The following is a 20,572-nucleotide window of genomic DNA, read 5'->3' as shown; positions in this document are numbered from 1 at the left end:
GGTGGATGATTCTCAGCACTGCAGTGACAATGACATGGTGGTGGTGTGTTAGTGTGTGTTGTGCTGGTATTAGTGGATCAGACACAGCAGCGCTGCTGGAGTTTTTAAATACTGTGTCCACTTACCATCCACTCTATGTGTCTGATCCACTCATACCAGCACAACACACACTAACACACCACCACCATGTCAGTGTCACTGCAGCGCTGAGAATGATCCACCACCCAAATAATACCTGCTCTGTAGTGGTCCTGTGGGGGTCCTGACCATTGAAGAACAGCATGAAAGGGGGCTAACAAAGCATGCAGAGAAACAGATGGACTACCGTCAGTAATTGTAGAACTCCTATATAGTAAGTGGAGCTGATAAAATAAACAGTGAGGGTAGAAACAAGGAGGTGGTTTTAATGTTATGGCTGTTATGATGTTTGTTATTGCACTTTGTGATTAGTATTTTTATTTAAATCAGTTTAGCAACCAGTGCAGTTAAGTGCAGGTAAGATTGTATATAAAAACCATGCTGTATAATAATTGCCAAAAAGTGAATTTAGAACATAAAAACAGAGCTCACATTTGGCTAAATGTGTTTTATGCCCCTGTTCACACAAGTATTTTTTATTTTTTTTCCTTTTCATTTATTTTGGCCCAACAGTGGCTACATGCCAGAGCTAGAGTTACACCCTCAACCATTCAATTAATATGTTTTATTTAACACATCACAGCTAAAAAGTGGTGGAATGAACTTCCTGTCTGTCCGAACATCTCCGAACATCTGAGTCTCTTGCTGTCTTTAAAAAACGATTAAAAACCCACCCTTTTACTAAGCACTTAAGCTGATGAACTTATTTAGTAAAATATTTTTTCCATTTCCAAAAAAAAAAAAAAAAAAAAAAAAAAAAAAAAAAAAAAAAAAAAATCTAACTTTGGATTTAACAGGGTTTCATCAGATTTGTGTTCTTCGACTGTTGTTTACTTAAACTAGAAAAATGAAATGTTTACTATGGAAGCACTTCTGTAAGTCGCTCTCGATAAGAGCGTCTGCTAAATGCAGAAAATGTAAATGTAAATGTAAAAACGAATTAAAGTCGTCGTTATTTACTTTCAATGGTGTAATCATGTTGTAACACAACTTTAGGTCATCAGCAATCAGCAATATTAGGTAGGAGTTGAATAATTGTGACATGACGGTAATTACAAACTATCCTGCTAAAATAATACTACATTATTCAATTCCTTCTTTTTTTGCTGTACCATTCAACCGACAATAGTTTTTTTATGCATTTTGTCTTTTTTCTTCTGATTTTAGTGCGTCCAATTTTTACCCAATTGCGTTATGCTTCCTCTCTACTGGAACTGACCCCTGAACCGATTGAGTAGTGAGACTGTCACACGCCCCCTACGACAAGTGTGCAGTAGCCGACTGCTTCTTTTCACCCTCATGAGGCGAGTTCATATGCTTATCAGCTTTGTGCACGGAGAGCCACACCCTGATCAGCATTTTTCCCTGACAACCAGCCAGCAGAGGTTGTAATTCGCTCAGGTATGTGTCCCTATCCGGCTTTATCCTAGCCTATAAACAACAGCCAGTTGTTGTTCATATAGCTGCTCAGCCGGGTGGCAGAGCTGAGATTCGATACGATGCATTTGAAATCCCAGCTCTGGTGTGCTAGTGTGTTTTTACCGCTGCGCCACCTGAGCGGCTATAAAGGTTTTTTTAAGGCTAAATCTAGCAATGCATTAAATTTTAGATTTAATAAATAAATTCAGATTTTCTTTTAGGCATTTAAAAGTTTAACATCATCATGAACCAAAAAACCATCATTACACACCATCAAATTAATAATCTACGTTGCTGTGGAAATAGATTACATTCAGCAGATTTTATATGATATTCTATATTTGTATATAAGGGCTTTCAAAAGTTTCCGCACACTATTTATAAAAAAAATAATTTAAAAAATTACATCTATACATTGTATCTACCAGAAACAAAAACTCTCATATTTCTCTATTATTTCCTTCTTTATTTCAATAGCGTTGTATTTTATAGGTGTAACTATACGAAAGAATAACTTCCTTCTTCTCTCTTACTCAATGTTCCCTCTGTCTGATACACAGTGACAGCTACTGGCAGGAGTAATTATACAACAACAAAAACCTGCGCTTTCTCTGCACCTTCTCTGGGGACATTTTAATATTGAATTTTACAAAATATAAAGAAAACACCGGAAAAACACTGTACGTATATACAGGTATATATATATATATATATATATATACTGTATATATATGTGTATATATATATAGAGAGAGAGAGACGGTCGGAGTCAACTTGTTCATGACGTCGCGAATTTCGGTTAAGTGGAAAAAGATCGTTCGTAACCCAAAATGTTCAGATGGTAAACCATTCGTAACTCAAGAGTTCACTGTATACAAGTGTGGAAAGATCCCTTGTGTATATACATATTGTGTATATATACAGTATATATTACAAAAAAACAACACATCAATCAGACCCCTCACAGAAAATATTTACAGAAATCACTAAACTTCTTAAAATTTTACAACATACATGCCCCTTATAACTGCATGTAGCCTTTATAAGCATGCTATCCCACAATTACAATAAAACACTGTTTATCGTCTCTATAGCTCAATAAAACACAGTTGAGATTGGAGACCAGTCAGCATGAGAGCATTACATAAAATCTCCAGCACCACGCTTCCTCCTCCATAACTGACAGGTGGTGTCACACACTGAGGAACCTTTGATTTCATTTAGATTCATCTGACTCATCAGTGTACATGGAAACATTGATGCTTGGAAATACTTTGACCTTTTTCATTACTTTTGGGGATTTTTTTTCCTTCTCAACGTACCTGTATTCTTTTTGCGTTCTCTGCTCATCTCGGATGTAGCCGTCTTCCACCACAAAATGGTTGCAACTCATTCGCTGGCCATGTGTGTCAATCACAGCTTTACACCTAAAAAAAGCAAAAGGACACAACTAGTAACTAGTACAACAGTACACTTGTGAAGGACTCACAATTGTAATAGGAAATATTAAACCCCCCTTACTTTAAAAGGTATTATGGTGATGTGTATAAAATTGAATACAAATATACACTATAAACGGATCAGCCATAACATTAAAACCACCTCCTTGTTTCTACACTCACTGTCCATTTTATCAGCTCCACTTACCATATAGAAGCACTTTGTAGTTCTACAATTACTGATTGTAGTCCATCTGTTTCTCTGCATGCTTTTTTAGCCCCCTTGCATGCTGTTCTTCAATGGTCAGGACCCCCACAGGTCCACTACAGAGCAGGTATTATTTAAGTGGTGGATCATTTTCAGCACTGCAGTGACACTGACATGGTGGTGGTGTGTTAGTGTGTGTTGTGCTGGAATGAGTGGATAAGACACAGCAGTGCTCACCTCACTGTCACTACTGGACTGAGAATATTCCACCAAACAAAAATATCCAGCCAACAGCGCCCCATGGGCAGCGTCCTGTAACCACTGATAAAGGTCTAGAAGATGACCAACTCAAACAGCAGCAATAGATGAGCGATCGTCTCTGACTTTACATCTATGAGGTGAACCAACTAGGTAGGAGTGTCTAACAGAGTGGACAGTGAATGGACACTGTATTTTAAAACTCCAGCAGCGCTGCTATGTCTGATCCACACATACCAGCACAACACACACTAACACACCACCACCATGACCGTGTCACTGCAGTGCTGAGAATGATCCACCACCCAAATAATACCTACTCTGTGGGAACAGGCTAAAGGTATGCAGAGAAACAAATAACTTACAGTCAGTAATTGTAGAACTACAAAGTGCTTCTATATGGTAAGTGGAGCTGATAAATTGGACAGTGAGTGTAGAAACAAGGAGGTGGTTTTAATGTTATGGCTGATCAGTGTACATGGCCCTTACAAGTGCATGTCAACTTTTGACCAGGATGGTAGCCTTTATTAGAATGCTATTCTCTGAGTAAAAGAAGGGTCACCATGCAGCAGTGGTTTTAATGAAAATCTGTGATCTGAAATTTGCTAATTTAAGCGTGTTAGCACAGATCCAGGGTGAGAGTATGACCTTCCCGCTCTTCAGACAGAGAGAAAGAGGCGAAGAACGGTGAACGGCGGGGAATCTGCCGGCTTGTTATGTCAAGAGTTATAAATGTGCTTTATAGGGCTCATTATCCAAACTAATGGGCTAGGGGTGACATCCTTGAAATGGACTTTCACAAAACAATAAAGGGCTAGGTGAGCCACTCGCTTCCTGACAAAAAGTGAGCGCGGCCGTCATAACAATTCTCACTTCACACTGCCCTGAATGCAGCGGACCTGTTTATGTAAATGAAGATTTATTTATAGAGGTAAACTGAAAACAGAAGCTGAAGGCGTCCTATCAATTCTCAAGTGATCTGAGTCACAGTCAGCAACCCCGGCTTACATAAATGTGAGCCTTCCCCCAGCAGGACGTATACACAAACACATACACACAAACCCACCTACTGGGAATCAAAACAAAGAAACAGACTGGTTACCATAACCAAACCATGCGGCTGAGCACCTGTGCAGACTCATATTAAAGGTTACAGTTTCTATTCCCACCTGTTGTGCTGCTAAATCAGAAGCTGTAGTACCACGGTTATTCCATGGACAGTGTTGTCTTATGTACCTAATAATAATGTAACATCAATCCCTGATCTGTTTTTAACCCAAACCCCTAGCCACATACACCGATCAGCCATAACATTAAAACCACCTCCTTGTTTGTACACTCTGTCCATTTTATTAGCTTCACTTACCATATAGAAGCACTTTGTAGTTCTACAATTACTGACTGTAGTCCATCTGTTTCTCTGCATGCTTTTTTAGCCCCCTTTCATGCTGTTCTTCAATAGTCAGGACTCTCCCAGGACCACAACAGAGCAGGTATTATTTGGGTGGTAGGTCATTCTCAGTACTGCAGTGACACTGACATGGTGGTGGTGTGTTAGTGTGTGTTGTGCTGGTATGAGTGGATAAGACACAGCAGCACTGATGGAGTTTTTGAACACCTCACTGTCACTGCTGGACTGAGAATAGTCCACAAAGGACAGGTAGTTACTGGTTCATCAGTTCAAGACAATTTTGTATCTCCAATTTACCTCACTTGCATGTCTTTGGACTGTGGGAGGAAACCGGAGCTCCCGGAGGAATCCCACACAGACACGGTGAGAACATGTAAACTCCACACAAATTGGACCAGGACCGCTCCACTTGGGAATCAAACCCAGGACCTTCTTGCTATGAGGCGACATCAAATTAAATAAATGATTTTAATTAGTAATTAATAGTGTAGCTCAATTAGAATAAATGTTCACAGTTTGGAATGAAAAGTGGATGAAAAAGAGCTGTGTGTGAGATGCACTGGTAATCTGTAGCAAAGCTTAACTATATTCTTCAGTACGGTGTTGGTTGTGTTTTTTAACATTAATAAAATCATTTATGGACAAAGGCACATTTCCCATAACCTTAGTGCAGACTAAGGGGAAAAAGTGGCAATCATGTGACCCAAAACACAATATTTCTTTAGCACACTGTTGAATATCACTTAGGTTTACTGTCTCAGAATTACAACAACTCAAATGTAAATGAGGGCGGCACGGTGGCCAAGTGTGTAGCACTGTCGCCTCACAGCAAGAAGGTCCTGGGTTCGATCCCCAGGTGGGGCGGTCCGGGTCCTTTCTGTGTGGAGTTTGAATGTTCTCCCCGTGTCTGCGTGGGTTTACTCCGGGTGCTCCGGTTTCCTCCCACAGTCCAAAGACATGCAAGTGAGGTGAATTGAAGATGCTAAATTGTCCATGACTGTGTTCGATATAACCTTGTGAACTGATTAACCTTGTGTGAAGATAAACTACCGGTTCCTGTCATGAATGTAACCAAAGTGTAAAACATGACGTTAAAATCCTAATAAACAAACAAATGTAAATGACATTTTAATAGGGATGTAACAATGCACCACAAGACAGTTAAAATTGATTCACGTGTGTAACGATTCAAATCAGTTTACATGTATAATGAATCGATATTCACTTTAAACAGCAGAGGGCACTAGCGCTATTCACCTCGCCTAGTTGACGTCACTACAGGGTTGCCAGGTTCTGAATTTTCCAGCCAAATTTATTTATGTGAGGATACTTTCTTTATTTGTATTATTCATTTATTTATTTAATGTTGGATTTGTTTTAAAATTTCAATTCAGTTTTTTTTTTTTTTACACAAAATGGGAAATGTGCAGCATTGTTCTGCATAGTTTGTACCGACCTCAGAAATAAAAGGACAATCATTATTTAGATAAATAAAAGATAAGCACAAATACAGTATTTTATAATTTTTTATAAAATAAAAGGAAACTTTGTCATAATTTGTCTTCAATTTCATTTTGTTTAAAATTGGGAAAAATCACATTGTGAACCCAGTATCGTGAATTACATCGCATCGTGGGTAGAGTGTATCGTTACATCCCTACATTTTAATTCCCGTTGAGCTTTCTCTCTCTTTAAACGTGTTATAAAGGACGCAGCTTAGTGCGGGTTTAGGCACAAAAGCAGTACTCTTGCACAGTGGTTATGGTAATCAATCAAATTAAAAGAAATTAGGCTAGGTAGGCTATTCATAGCTGATGGCTTTGCTGCATTGATTTTGTTTGGCTTTTATCATTATTAAGTGTTTCCAATGTGTCACCAAATGATTGATGATTAAATCTGCCTTCTTGTTTGATGAACAATTACAAATCTCCTACTGTTCTGATAAAGAAAAGAAACCTCGGGCTTTTTAAACAGTTCTCAGACGCAGATCTGAGGAGGCATTTCACAGCTTTAAATATTGAGAGTACATTTTGTCCATAAATTTTTACACAACCCACATTTTGTCCATGTTCCCCCCCCCCCCCCCACACGCCCCCTCCGACACATGTGCAGTACCCGACTGCATCTTTTCACCTGCACGAGGCGAGTTCATATCAGTGTTAATTTCGTTGACGAATGATTTTCGTCATAGTTTTCATCAACGAACCTTTTTTTCATGACGAAAACGAGACGATGACTAAATAAAAACTACAAAAAAAGATAAAAACTATGACGAAATGAATCGACACTTTCGTCAACGAATAAAAACGAGACGAAAATGTTTGGCAGGGACGACATCCAATCAGAACTGATTTAGTTTTGTGGAAGGTAGGGACAAGTTAGAAAGAGATCCAATCAGAACTACTTTAGCGTATGTGGAGGGGCGGGACAAGACGATTAGCCATCCAATCAGTACTAATCTTTTGCAGTACCGCGTTAAGCGCACACTCGCACAAGTTTGATCTAAACCCGGGAAGAACAGACTAGCCTGTGAACTGTCTTTACTCATGGAACTAGGTTAACTCCACAATGTCAACAGGGAGAAAGAGGAGAGCCGATATATGGACAAATTTCTCATTTGACGTCGTGAAAAACAAGACGATGTGTAAACCATGTGGGGCGATCTCGGGTAAAAACACAACAAATTTGAAACATCTGGCACTGCTGGCAGTATAATGGCAACATAATGGCACTGCTGCTTTTACGGTACCCAGTTTTATAAAGAATGTAATATGCAATTTGTTATGAACAATGCATATATTTTTCAGGCAGAGCAGGCCTACTGGTCATTAATCTTTTGTTATTGTTATGCTCAATAAACAAGCTCAGGTAAATAAAGGTGTTTGAAATAAGTTAAATCTGGTTTTGTGTGTATTGCACATTCAAACATTAATAATATTCCATAACTGGTTAAAATTGTTTCATTTTGTGTAAGTGTATATAATGACTTAAATAATTTAAGGGAAGTGATAAAAAAGCATTTACATTTTACACCCTTTATATTTATTTTAGGGCGGCACTGTGGCTAAGTGGGTTGCGCTGTCGCCTCACAGCAAGAAGGTCCTGGGTTCGAACCCCAGGTGGGGCGGTCTGGGTCCTTTCTGTGTGGAGTTTGCATGTTCTCCCCGTGTCTGCATGAGTTTCCTCCGGGTGCTCCGGTTTCCTCCCACAGTCCAAAGACGTGCAAGTGAGGTGAATTGAAGATACTAAATTTGTCCATTACTGTGTTCGATATAAACTTGTGTAATGAATAACTATCGTTCCTGTCATGAATGTAACCAATGTAGTAGTAGTAGTCATGGTGATGGTGAACGCTGGCGCATTTGGCTGCCGCTGCCGTTGCTGTATTTTTGTCATGTTTTGCTGTGTTTTGTTGTATTTTTGTCATATTTTGCTGTGTTTTGTTGTATTTTTGTCATATTTTGCTGTGTTTTGTTGTATTTTTGTCATATTTTGCTGTGTTTTGTTGTATTTTTGTCATATTTTGCTGTGTTTTGTTGTATTTTTGTCATGTTTTTCTTTTGCTTTCGTCTTTTTGTGGTCGTCGCCGCTCCTGTTGCTCTGTTTCTTTTTTGTCGGATGGTCTCAGCGTCTGTTGGGTACTGGATGGCTGGCGTGTGCTGGATAATTTTGAAAGATGCGGACGCCGATTGCTGTGTGCAGCAATGGAATTGCTTGGACTCCGATTCCGGCTTCCCTCCCCCGGGCCACCTTCGGCTTTGTGCTTGCATCGGGATGTCGCGTTCCTCCCTCGTGGGATCTCGTGGGAGTTTCGGGTTTGATGGCACTGGTGATGTGCTGGCTGGCCTGGCTGGGTTGGCTATCATGAAACTCCGCTTTGGATTACTTAACATCCGTTTGCTATTCGGCAAGGGACCTCTGGTTTATGATATCCTGAAAGATCATGGATATGACTTCCTTTGCCTGACTGAGACGTCGCAACAACCTGCTGATTTCTCCCAGCTGAATCAGTGCACTTCACCTGAGATTGTTTACATCTGCGAAGCTCGTGTCACAGGATGAGGAGGCGGTACCGCGATTCTCTTTAGAGAGAAATGTAGGATTCCACAGCATCTGTTCCTGCTTACTCTTCGTTTAAATCAACTATTGATTTCCTCTCCACCTTCAAATCACAGCTAAAGACTTATCTTTTCAAGCAGGCATTTGTATAATGTTGAACGAATTATTTATTTATTTATTTATTTATTTATTTATTAATTTATCTATTTTATTTATTTATTATTTATTTATAATTATTATTGTAAAATTTATTTATCTTGTGTTTTATTATGTAGATGTGTGTGTATATTTTGTCATGCAATGTTTTTGTAAAGCACTTTGTGATTCTTATCTGTGAAAAGTGCTATATAAATAAATTTTACTTACTTACAATGTGTAAAAACATGACGTTAAAATCCTAATAAACAAACAAATATGTATTTTAGTCGACTGAATCGACTGCAGATTTAGTCGACTATATTCTTATGATAATTAGTCGACTAAAACTAGACTAAAACTAAAACAATTCAGATGACTAAATTATGACTAAAACTAAATTACATTTTAGTCAAAAGACTATGACTAAAACTAAATCAAAATTTGCTGTCAAAATTAACACTGGTTCATATGTGGATCAGATTTGTGTATGGAGAGCCACACCCTGTCCACATTATTCCTCGACTCTGTGCAGGCGCCATTAACCAGCCAGCAGAGGTCGTAATTACATCAGTTATGAGATCCCTATCCAGCTTCATTTTCATTTACATTTTTGGCATTTAGCAGACACTCTTATCCAGAGCGACTTACAGAAGAGCTTCCATAGTGAACATTACCTTACTCTAGTTTAAGTAGACAAAAGTCCAAGAATATAAATCTGCTGAAACTCTGTTAGAACCAAAGTTAGTGTTTTTTTTTTATTTTTTTGCAAGAAATGAATAACAGCTTAAGTGCTTAGTAAAGAGGTAGGTTTTTAATCGTTTTTTAAAGACAGTGAGCGACTCAATGTTCAGACAAACAAGGGAAGTTCGTTCCACCACTTGGGTGCAAGTACAGAGAAGAGCCTTGATGCTCGTCTTCCTCGAATTCTGTGTGGAGGATCAAGTCGAGCGAGACTGGTGACTTGGAGGTTGTGTGGTACAGAGCGGGGTTTGATTAAACCTCGAAGGTAGCTTTGGGCTGGTCCATTTTTGGCTTTGTAGGTGAGCATCAGTGTTTTAAACTAAATGTGTGCAGCTACAGGAAGCCACTGAAGAACGCAGCAGTGGGGTGATGTGGCAGTGTTTAGGGCTTCCCATCCCTGTGTGAACAACAAGCCAATCGTTGTTCATATAGCCGCCCAGCCCAGCCGGATGGCAGAACTGAGTTTCAAACCAAATGTCAGCTCTGGTGTGCCAGCTGAGCAGCCCCTTTGTGTGTGTGTATATACAGGGGTTGGACAATGAAACTGAAACACCTGGTTTTAGACCACAATAATTTATTAGTATGGTGTAGGGCCTCCTTTTGCGGCCAATACAGCGTCAATTCGTCTTGGAAATGACATATACAAGTCCTGCACAGTGGTCAGAGGGATTTTAAGCCATTCTTCTTGCAGGATAGTGGCCAGGTCACTACGTGATGCTGGTGGAGGAAAACGTTTCCTGACTCGCTTCTCCAAAACACCCCAAAGTGGCTCAATAATATTTAGATCTGGTGACTGTGCAGGCCATGGGAGATGTTCAACTTCACTTTCATGTTCATCAAACCAATCTTTCACCAGTCTTGCTGTGTGTATTGGTGCATTGTCATCCTGATACACGGCACCGCCTTCAGGATACAATGTTTGAACCATTGGATGCACATGGTCCTCCAGAATGGTTCGGTAGTCCTTGGCAGTGACGCGCCCATCTAGCACAAGTATTGGGCCAAGGGAATGCCATGATATGGCAGCCCAAACCATCACTGATCCACCCCCATGCTTTACTCTGGGCATGCAACAGTCTGGGTGGTACGCTTCTTTGGGGCTTCTCCACACCGTAACTCTCCCGGATGTGGGGAAAACAGTAAAGGTGGACTCATCAGAGAACAATACATGTTTCACATTGTCCACAGCCCAAGATTTGCGCTCCTTGCACCATTGAAACCGACGTTTGGCATTGGCACGAGTGACCAAAGGTTTGGCTATAGCAGCCCGGCCGTGTATATTGACCCTGTGGAGCTCCCGACGGACAGTTCTGGTGGAAACAGGAGAGTTGAGGTGCACATTTAATTCTGCCGTGATTTGGGCAGCCGTGGTTTGATGTTTTTTGGATACAATCCGGGTTAGCACCCGAACATCCCTTTCAGACAGCTTCCTCTTGCGTCCACAGTTAATCCTGTTGGATGTGGTTTGTCCTTCTTGGTGGTATGCTGACATTACCCTGGATACCGTGGCTCTTGATACATCACAAAGACTTGCTGTCTTGGTCACAGATGCGCCAGCAAGACGTGCACCAACAATTTGTCCTCTTTTGAACTCTGGTATGTCACCCATAATGTTGTGTGCATTGCAATAAATGACAGGTGTTTCAGTTTCATTGTCCAACGTATATATATACAGTGTATCACAAAAGTGAGTACACCCCTCACATTTCTGCAAATATTTCATTATATCTTTTCATGGGACAACACTATAGACATGAAACTTGGATATAATTTAGAGTAGTCAGTGTACAACTTGTATAGCAGTGTAGATTTACTGTCTTCTGAAAATAACTCAACACACAGCCATTAATGTCTAAATAGCTGGCAACATAAGTGAGTACACCCCACAGTGAACATGTCCAAATTGTGCCCAAATGTGTCGTTGTCCCTCCCTAGTGTCATGTGTCAAGGTCCCAGGTGTAAATGGGGAGCAGGGCTGTTAAATTTGGTGTTTTGGGTACAATTCTCTCATACTGGCCACTGGATATTCAACATGGCACCTCATGGCAAAGAACTCTCTGAGGATGTGAGAAATAGAATTGTTGCTCTCCACAAAGATGGCCTGGGCTATAAGAAGATTGCTAACACCCTGAAACTGAGCTACAGCATGGTGGCCAAGGTCATACAGCGGTTTTCCAGGACAGGTTCCACTCGGAACAGCCTTCGCCAGGGTCGACCAAAGAAGTTGAGTCCACGTGTTCGGCGTCTTATCCAGAGGTTGGCTTTAAAAAATAGACACATGAGTGCTGCCAGCATTGCTGCAGAGGTTGAAGACGTGGGAGGTCAGCCTGTCAGTGCTCAGACCATACGCCACACACTGCATCAACTCGGTCTGCATGGTCGTCATCCCAGAAGGAAGCTGACGCACAAGAAAGCCCGCAAACAGTTTGCTGAAGACAAGCAGTCCAAGAACATGGATTACTGGAATGCCCTGTGGTCTGACGAGACCAAGATAAACTTGTTTGGCTCAGATGGTGTCCAGCATGTGTGGCGGCGCCCTGGTGAGAAGTACCAAGACAACTGTATCTTGCCTACAGTCAAGCATGGTGGTGGTAGCATCATGGTCTTGGGCTGCATGAGTGTTGCTGGCACTGGGGAGCTGCAGTTCATTGAGGGAAACATGAATTCCAACATGTACTGTGACATTCTGAAACAGAGCATGATCCCCTCCCTTCGAAAACTGGGCCTCATGGCAGTTTTCCAACAGGATAACGACCCCAAACACAACCTACAAGATGACAACTGCCTTGCTGAGGAAGCTGAAGGTAAAGGTGATGGACTAAACCCAATTGAGCACCTGTGGCGCATCCTCAAGTGGAAGGTGGAGGAGTTCAAGGTGTCTAACATCCACCAGCTCCGTGATGTCATCATGGAGGAGTGGAAGAGGATTCCAGTAGCAACCTGTGCAGCTCTGGTGAATTCCATGCCCAGGAGGGTTAAGGCAGTGCTGGATAATAATGGTGGTCACACAAAATATTGACACTTTGGGCACAATTTGGACATGTTCACTGTGGGGTGTACTCACTTATGTTGCCAGCCATTTAGACATTAATGGCTGTGTGTTGAGTTATTTTCAGAAGACAGTAAATCTACACTGCTATACAAGTTGTACACTGACTACTCTAAGTTATATCCAAGTTTTATTTCTATAGTGTTGTCCCATGAAAAGATATAATGAAATATTTGCAGAAATGTGAGGGGTGTACTCACTTTTGTGATACACTGTATATATACTGTACAGTGTATCACAAAAGTGAGTACACCCCTCACATTTCTGCAAATATTTCATTATATCTTTTCATGGGACAACACTATAGACATGAAATTTGGATATAACTTAGAGTAGTCAGTGTACAGCTTGTATAGCAGTGTAGATTTACTGTCTTCTGAAAATAACTCAACACACAGCCATTAATGTCTAAATGGCTGGCAACATAAGTGAGTACACCCCACAGTGAACATGTCCAAATTGTGCCCAAATGTGTCGTTGTCCCTCCCTGGTGTCGAGTGTCAAGGTCCCAGGTGTAAATGGGGAGCAGGGCTGTTAAATTTGGTGTTTTGGGTACAATTCTCTCATACTGGCCACTGGATATTCAACATGGCACCTCATGGCAAAGAACTCTCTGAGGATGTGAGAAATAGAATTGTTGCTCTCCACAAAGATGGCCTGGGCTATAAGAAGATTGCTAACACCCTGAAACTGAGCTACAGCATGGTGGCCAAGGTCATGCAGCGGTTTTCCAGGACAGGTTCCACTTGGAACAGGCTTCGCCAGGGTCGACCAAAGAAGTTGAGTCCACGTGTTTGGCGTCATATCCAGAGGTTGGCTTTAAAAAATAGACACGAGTGCTGCCAGCATTGCTGCAGAGGTTGAAGACGTGGGAGGTCAGCCTGTCAGTGCTCAGACCATACGCCGCACACTGCATCAACTCGGTCTGCATGGTCGTCATCCCAGAAGGAAGCTGACGCACAAGAAAGCCCGCAAACAGTTTGCTGAAGACAAGCAGTCCAAGAACATGGATTACTGGAATGCCCTGTGGTCTGACGAGACCAAGATAAACTTGTTTGGCTCAGATGGTGTCCAGCATGTGTGGCGGCGCCCTGGTGAGAAGTACCAAGACAACTGTATCTTGCCTACAGTCAAGCATGGTGGTGGTAGCATCATGGTCTTGGGCTGCATGAGTGTTGCTGGCACTGGGGAGCTGCAGTTCATTGAGGGAAACATGAATTCCAACATGTACTGTGACATTCTGAAACAGAGCATGATCCCCTCCCTTCGAAAACTGGGCCTCATGGCAGTTTTCCAACAGGATAACGACCCCAAACACAACCTCCAAGATGACAACTGCCTTGCTGAGGAAGCTGAAGGTAAAGGTGATGGACTAAACCCAATTGAGCACCTGTGGCGCATCCTCAAGTGGAAGGTGGAGGAGTTCAAGGTGTCTAACATCCACCAGCTCCGTGATGTCATCATGGAGGAGTGGAAGAGGATTCCAGTAGCAACCTGTGCAGCTCTGGTGAATTCCATGCCCAGGAGGGTTGGATAATAATGGTGGTCACACAAAATATTGACACTTTGGGCACAATTTGGACATGTTCACTGTGGGGTGTACTCACTTATGTTGCCAGCCATTTAGACATTAATGGCTGTGTGTTGAGTTATTTTCAGAAGACAGTAAATCTACACTGCTATACAAGTTGTACACTGACTACTCTAAGTTATATCCATGTTTTATTTCTATAGTGTTGTCCCATGAAAAGATATAATAAAATATTTGCATAAATGTGAGGGGTGTACTCACTTTTGTGATACACTGTATATATACTGTATATATATATATATATATATATATATATATATATATGTATATATATAGATCCCTGATTGCAGTCGAGGCGGGTATATCTCACCTCCTTCAACCCACACGCAGCCCTTAGTGGAACCCTTTTTTATCTATGCACTCTGCACAGGTGCCTCGCTCTTACACAGTGTTTGAAGACCCCACCCACATAGTTCGGTCATTCCGCCCTAGCAGAACCATGTCTGCTGCAGGCACTGCCAATTATGTCTGCTAGATGGCGCCCAGTCAACCGGTGGTAACATCGAGTTTTGAACCGAGGAGTTCAGAATCTCGGAGCTGGTGTTGTAGCGGAATATCCCCTTGTGCCACCTGGGCGCGGTAATTATTTATATTAAACAATATACAGTGTATCACAAAAGTGAGTACACCCCTCACATTTCTGCAAATATTTCATTATATCTTTTCATGGGACAACACTATAGAAATAAAACTTGGATATAACTTAGAGTAGTCAGTGTACAACTTGTATAGCAGTGTAGATTTACTGTCTTCTGAAAATAACTCAACACACAGCCATTAATGTCTAAATGGCTGGCAACATAAGTGAGTACACCCCACAGTGAACATGTCCAAATTGTGCCCAAAGTGTCAATATTTTGTGTTACCACCATTATTATCCAGCACTGCCTTAACCCTCCTGGGCATGGAATTCACCAGAGCTGCACAGGTTGCTACTGGAATCCTCTTCCACTCCTCCATGATGACATCACGGAGCTGGTGGATGTTAGACACCTTGAACTCCTCCACCTTTCACTTGAGGATGCGCCACAGGGGCTCAATTGGGTTTAGTCCATCACCTTTACCTTCAGCTTCCTCAGCAAGGCAGTTGTCATCTTAGAGGTTGTGTTTGGGGTCGTTATCCTGTTGGAAAACTGCCATGAGGCCCAGTTTTCGAAGGGAGGGGATCATGCTCTGTTTCAGAATGTCACAGTACATGTTGGAATTCATGTTTCCCTCAATGAACTGCAGCTCCCCAGTGCCAGCAACACTCATGCAGCCCAAGACCATGATGCTACCACCACCATGTTTGACTGTAGGCAAGATACAGTTGTCTTGGTACTTCTCACCAGGGCGCCGCCACACATGCTGGACACCATCTGAGCCAAACGAGTTTATCTTGGTCTCGTCAGACCACAGGGCATTCCAGTAATCCATGTTCTTGGACTGCTTGTCTTCAGCAAACTGTTTGCTGGCTTTCTTGTGCGTCAGCTTCCTTCTGGGATGACGACCATGCAGACCGAGTTGATGCAGTGTGCGGCGTATGGTCTGAGCACTGACAGGCTGACCTCCCACGTCTTCAACCTCTGCAGCAATGCTGGCAGCACTCATGTGTCTATTTTTTAAAGCCAACCTCTGGATACGACGCCGAACACGTGGACTCAACTTCTTTGGTCGACCCTGGCGAAGCCTGTTCCGAGTGGAACCTGTCCTGGAAAACCACTGTATGACCTTGGCCACCATGCTGTAGCTCAGTTTCAGGGTGTTAGCAATCTTCTTATAGCCCAGGCCATCTTTGTGGAGAGCAACAATTCTATTTCTCACATCCTCAGAGAGTTCTTTGCCATGAGGTGCCATGTTGAATATCCAGTGGCCAGTATGAGAGAATTGTACCCAAAACACCAAATTTAAAAGCCCTGCTCCCCATTTACACCTGGGACCTTGACACATGACACCAGGGAGGGACAACGACACATTTGGGCACAATTTGGACATGTTCACTGTGGGGTGTACTCACTTATGTTGCCAGCTATTTAGACATTAATGGCTGTGTGTTGAGTTATTTTCAGAAGACAGTAAATCTACACTGCTATACAAGTTGTACACTGACTACTCTAAGTTATATCCAAGTTTCATGTCTATAGTGTTGTCCCATGAAAAGATATAATGAAATATTTGCAGAAATGTGAGGGGTGTACTCACTTTTGTGATACACTGTATGACTGCAGAATCTTAATAAAGCAGCGCAGACTAACATTACAATAACTACATAACTACAGGATGGACAGGTGCTGTGAGCAGGCCACCTAATTAACACCATCAGCATGACTGAACCACGGTGGTCGGATACATGATTGAGAAAAATGTCGACCACATTAACAAGCCGGGTTGTCGTCGGACCTGCCTCCGCACCAACACGACAGTTGGGATCCGAGGCCATAATCCTCTGCATTATTAATCTAGGTCTACCCTTTTCAGCTTTATGCCTGTAATAAGAGAAGACACGGGGCAGTAATTTATGATGCCGGGGAAATTAAAATCATTGTTCAGCCTGCCAGACACCTTGCCAACTCTTTTTTTCCTTTTTTTTTTTTTTTTTTACCTCTACCTCTTCACCTTCATGGAACTTATTTCCTGCCCATGATGTATGGCACAAGTTGGGTTAAGTTGACACTCAGACGCCTCTGGCGGAGGGCAGTGATTCTCCACACCGTGCCCTCTGAAAGTGCTTTATAGACATGATGACAAAATCTGATTGACGCTCTGGCTTGGACAGTGCTCAGCATAAACCCTCATAACACATATGGATGGTACAACATCCATAACTTTGGACTAAATTTTAGGAAAGCCAGAATTATTCTATGCCTCTTTTTTGTGCAATTAATAATAGGCATAGGGCGGAGACAGAGAGAGATTTGCCTGCGCCTTTCTAGATAATTAATCAAATTTTTTAGCAAGGAAATGAATCAAATAAAAGTGAAGCAAGAAAAGTTACAAGATCTTTCAGCTTTCTCATGAAGTGTAAAAAGTAACTAGACAGTTTTAAAGTTGGGGTTCTCAAACCCTTCACAAATGTGCTATTACATGGGAATGGTGCAGTTGTAGCCTAGTGGTTAAGGTACTGGATTAGAATTAGGTTGCCACTGTTTGGCCCTTGAGCAAGGCCCTTAACCCTCATTTGCTTAGACAATATACTGTCATAGTACTGTAAGTCGCTTCGGATGAAAGCGTCTGTTAAATGCAGAAAATGTAAATGTACAAGCAATTTACTTTACCAGCTTCATGCACCTTAGCATAAGCCACAGTTCCATTGCTTGAAACCCTACAGTGCAATTTGGTACGCACCCAAACCCAGAGTTATCCGTACTGCACCTGTGCTATTGGAAGGAGATACAGGGGCATATGTGCCAGGACCAGTCGGCTCAAGAACAGCTTCTTCCCCACCTCAATGCCCTTGCTGAACACAACACTATGCCGTTAACACCACAAAAACCCTGGAATACTCACTGGACCTATTATTTATTATTTATTACCATTTATTATAATAATAATAATTTACACAAAAACTTTCTACCTTTCTAAAACTATAGCTCTATGGGAATTTTTGACCATTCTTCCAGGAGCGCATTTGTGAGGTCCGACACTGATGTTGGACGAGAAGGACTGGCTCGCAGTCTCTGCTCTCATTCATCCCAAAGGTGTTCTATCGGGTTGAGGTCAGGACTCTGTGCAGGCCAGTCAAGTTCTTCCACATCAAACTGGCTCATCCATGTCTTTATGGACCTTGCTTTGTGCACTGGTGCGCAGTCATGTTGGAACAGGAAGGGGCCATCCCCAAACTGTTCCCACTAAGTTGGGATCATAAAATTGTCCAAAATCTCTTGGTATGCTGAAGCATTAAGAGTTTCATTCACTGGAACTAAGGGGCCGAGCCCAACTCCTGAAAAACAGCCCCACACAATAATCCCCCCTCCACCAAACTTTACACTTGGCACAATGCAGTCAGACAAGTACCGTTCTCCTGGCAACTGCCAAACCCAGACTCGTCCATCGGATTGCCAGACGGAGAAGCGTGACTCGTCACTCCAGAGAACACGTCTCCACTGCTCTAGAGTCCAGTGGCGGCGTGCTTTACACCACTGCATCCTGCACTTTGCATTGCGCTTGGTGATGTAAGGTTTGGATGCAGCTGCTCGGCCATGGAAACCCATTCCATGAAGCTCTCTATGCACTGTTCTTAAGCTAATCTGAAGGCCACATGAAGTTTGGAGGTCTGTAGTGAGAAAGTTGGCGACCTCTGCACACTACGCGCCTCAGCATCCGCTGACCCCACTCTGTCATTTTACGTGGCTACCACTAAGTTGCTGTCGTTCCCAATCGCTTCCACTTTCACGACTGGACTTGTTGCACAGGTGGCATCCTATCACGGTACCACGCTGCAATTCACTGAGCTCCTGAGAGTTTGTAGAAGTCGTCTGCATGCCTAGAACACCTGAATTCAATTATTTGGGTGGGTGAGTGAATACTTTTGGCAATATACTGTATGTGTACATATATTTATTTATGAGTACAAAGTATTTATTTATATAAATTAATTTTTTTGATTATTTATTTTATTTAGGTTGCTAATGCTACCACTTGCATCAAGCCCTCGCTAAACCGAATCCACAGAATTCCAGCTGCTCAGGGTTACCCAGAACCAAGATGAAAGACACTCTGAATATCAGAAATATGAATCAAAAAAGGAAAGAGCAAGAGCTCAGGGAGCAAGAACGGAATCCGCCTTTAAAACTCATTAAAGGCCTTTCTGGTGAGGTCTGACGCACATTATCAGCACAGATTAATCAATGGAGACTGGATATGAACTCTCATTTTTTAAGAAGCAGCGGAGGGCTTTTTTGTCTTCAGCTGAAAATCAATTAGTGAAGGTAAGGCCACGAGGAAAAAGCTGCATCACTCATTGGCGGCCCAAGTGGCAGGACCCGTGATTTGTCTTCTGAGCTCAGCTGCTTCAGGGGGCCTGTGCACTGCTGTCTACCAGAAAATGAATTCCATATCTATAATCCACCATTCCTCCCTGTTCTTCCTCTGCACCAGCATGAACTTTATCTGTGCTTTCTTTTTTTTTTTTTTTTAGGGAAGGATCTGTTTACACGAGTGGTGGTCAAAGACCGATCCATACAGGCAAAGCTAGGACACCAAACAAATCTGTCCCTTTTTTCCCTCTAACATTTTTTGCTTCCTGTTTTCTTGTTCTTTTATTATGGAGTTCTTGTCAGAGCACAGTCAGCGTAGGCAGGGGATCGATGGTGAAGTACTTACTTGCCTGACTCCTTGTCCACCACCAGGCACCGAACAGAATGGCGCAGGCAATAAATCCCTCCGAAGACGGCACACATCCTGGCAGAAAAGACACACACGCACATTTATTTGGATACAGACAACCTGAAATCAGCGTGCATGTATCAGGCAGACACCTATAATTACGACAGACAGCATGGCATTAAATTCTTTGTTACTTTAATCACACCTTGTCTACAGTCAAAGACGACAATCTAATTCATCTGACAGGGCAAAAATGTCACACAAGAACGCGATCAGCAGCTTTCAAATTTCATAGTAAAGGAGTTTAATAGTTTAATATAGAGAAGAATAAAAATCTCAGCACAAATCAAAGAGCAATATTACATAGGTCAAGCACTAAATTCAGCTTTCTAGTGTTACCAGTTGAGAACATTTAAAAAGAACTTTATGCAAACTGCTTCATTCTCACTAATAGGCTGTGCACAGGACACATTGGCTTACACAGTCCCTCACATTTAGGGGTCATTTCCAGTAGCCAGTCCACCTTTTACATAAGGGTAGCGGGCGGCACGATGGCTAAGTGGGTAGCACTGTCGCCTCATAGCAAGAAGGTCCTGGGTTCGATCCCCAGGTGGGCCGGTCCCAGTCCTTCCTGTGTGGAGTTTGCATGTTCTCCCCGTGTCTGCGTGGGTTTACTCCGGGAGCTCCGGTTTCCTCCCACAGTCGAAAGACATGCAAGTGAGGTATATTGGAGATACTAAATTGTCCATGACTGTGTTCGATATAACCTTGTGTGAACTGATAATGCTTGTCCAATGAGTGACTGCATGAATGTCAT

At 42.2% G+C, this 20,572-nt stretch overlaps 1 protein-coding gene across 1 annotated transcript in view; it reads right to left on the bottom strand.

The window, feature by feature from the left end:
* The window catches only part of chm (CHM Rab escort protein), a 98,112-nt gene that overhangs the window by 21,305 nt on the left and 56,235 nt on the right, over positions 1-20,572 (bottom strand). The window contains exons 12-13 of the mRNA XM_063012122.1: positions 19,753-19,830; positions 2,880-2,984 (exon numbers count right to left, since the gene is read on the bottom strand). Of these exons, the coding sequence (XP_062868192.1) occupies positions 2,880-2,984; positions 19,753-19,830 (183 nt within the window). The remainder of the gene's footprint in view (positions 1-2,879; positions 2,985-19,752; positions 19,831-20,572) is intronic.

Source organism: Trichomycterus rosablanca, chromosome 16 (genome assembly GCF_030014385.1).
Source record: "Trichomycterus rosablanca isolate fTriRos1 chromosome 16, fTriRos1.hap1, whole genome shotgun sequence".
NCBI classification, from domain to species: domain Eukaryota; kingdom Metazoa; phylum Chordata; class Actinopteri; order Siluriformes; family Trichomycteridae; genus Trichomycterus; species Trichomycterus rosablanca.
The sequence above is the reverse complement of the archived record's forward strand: the minus strand, read 5'-3'. Positions and strand labels throughout refer to the sequence as shown.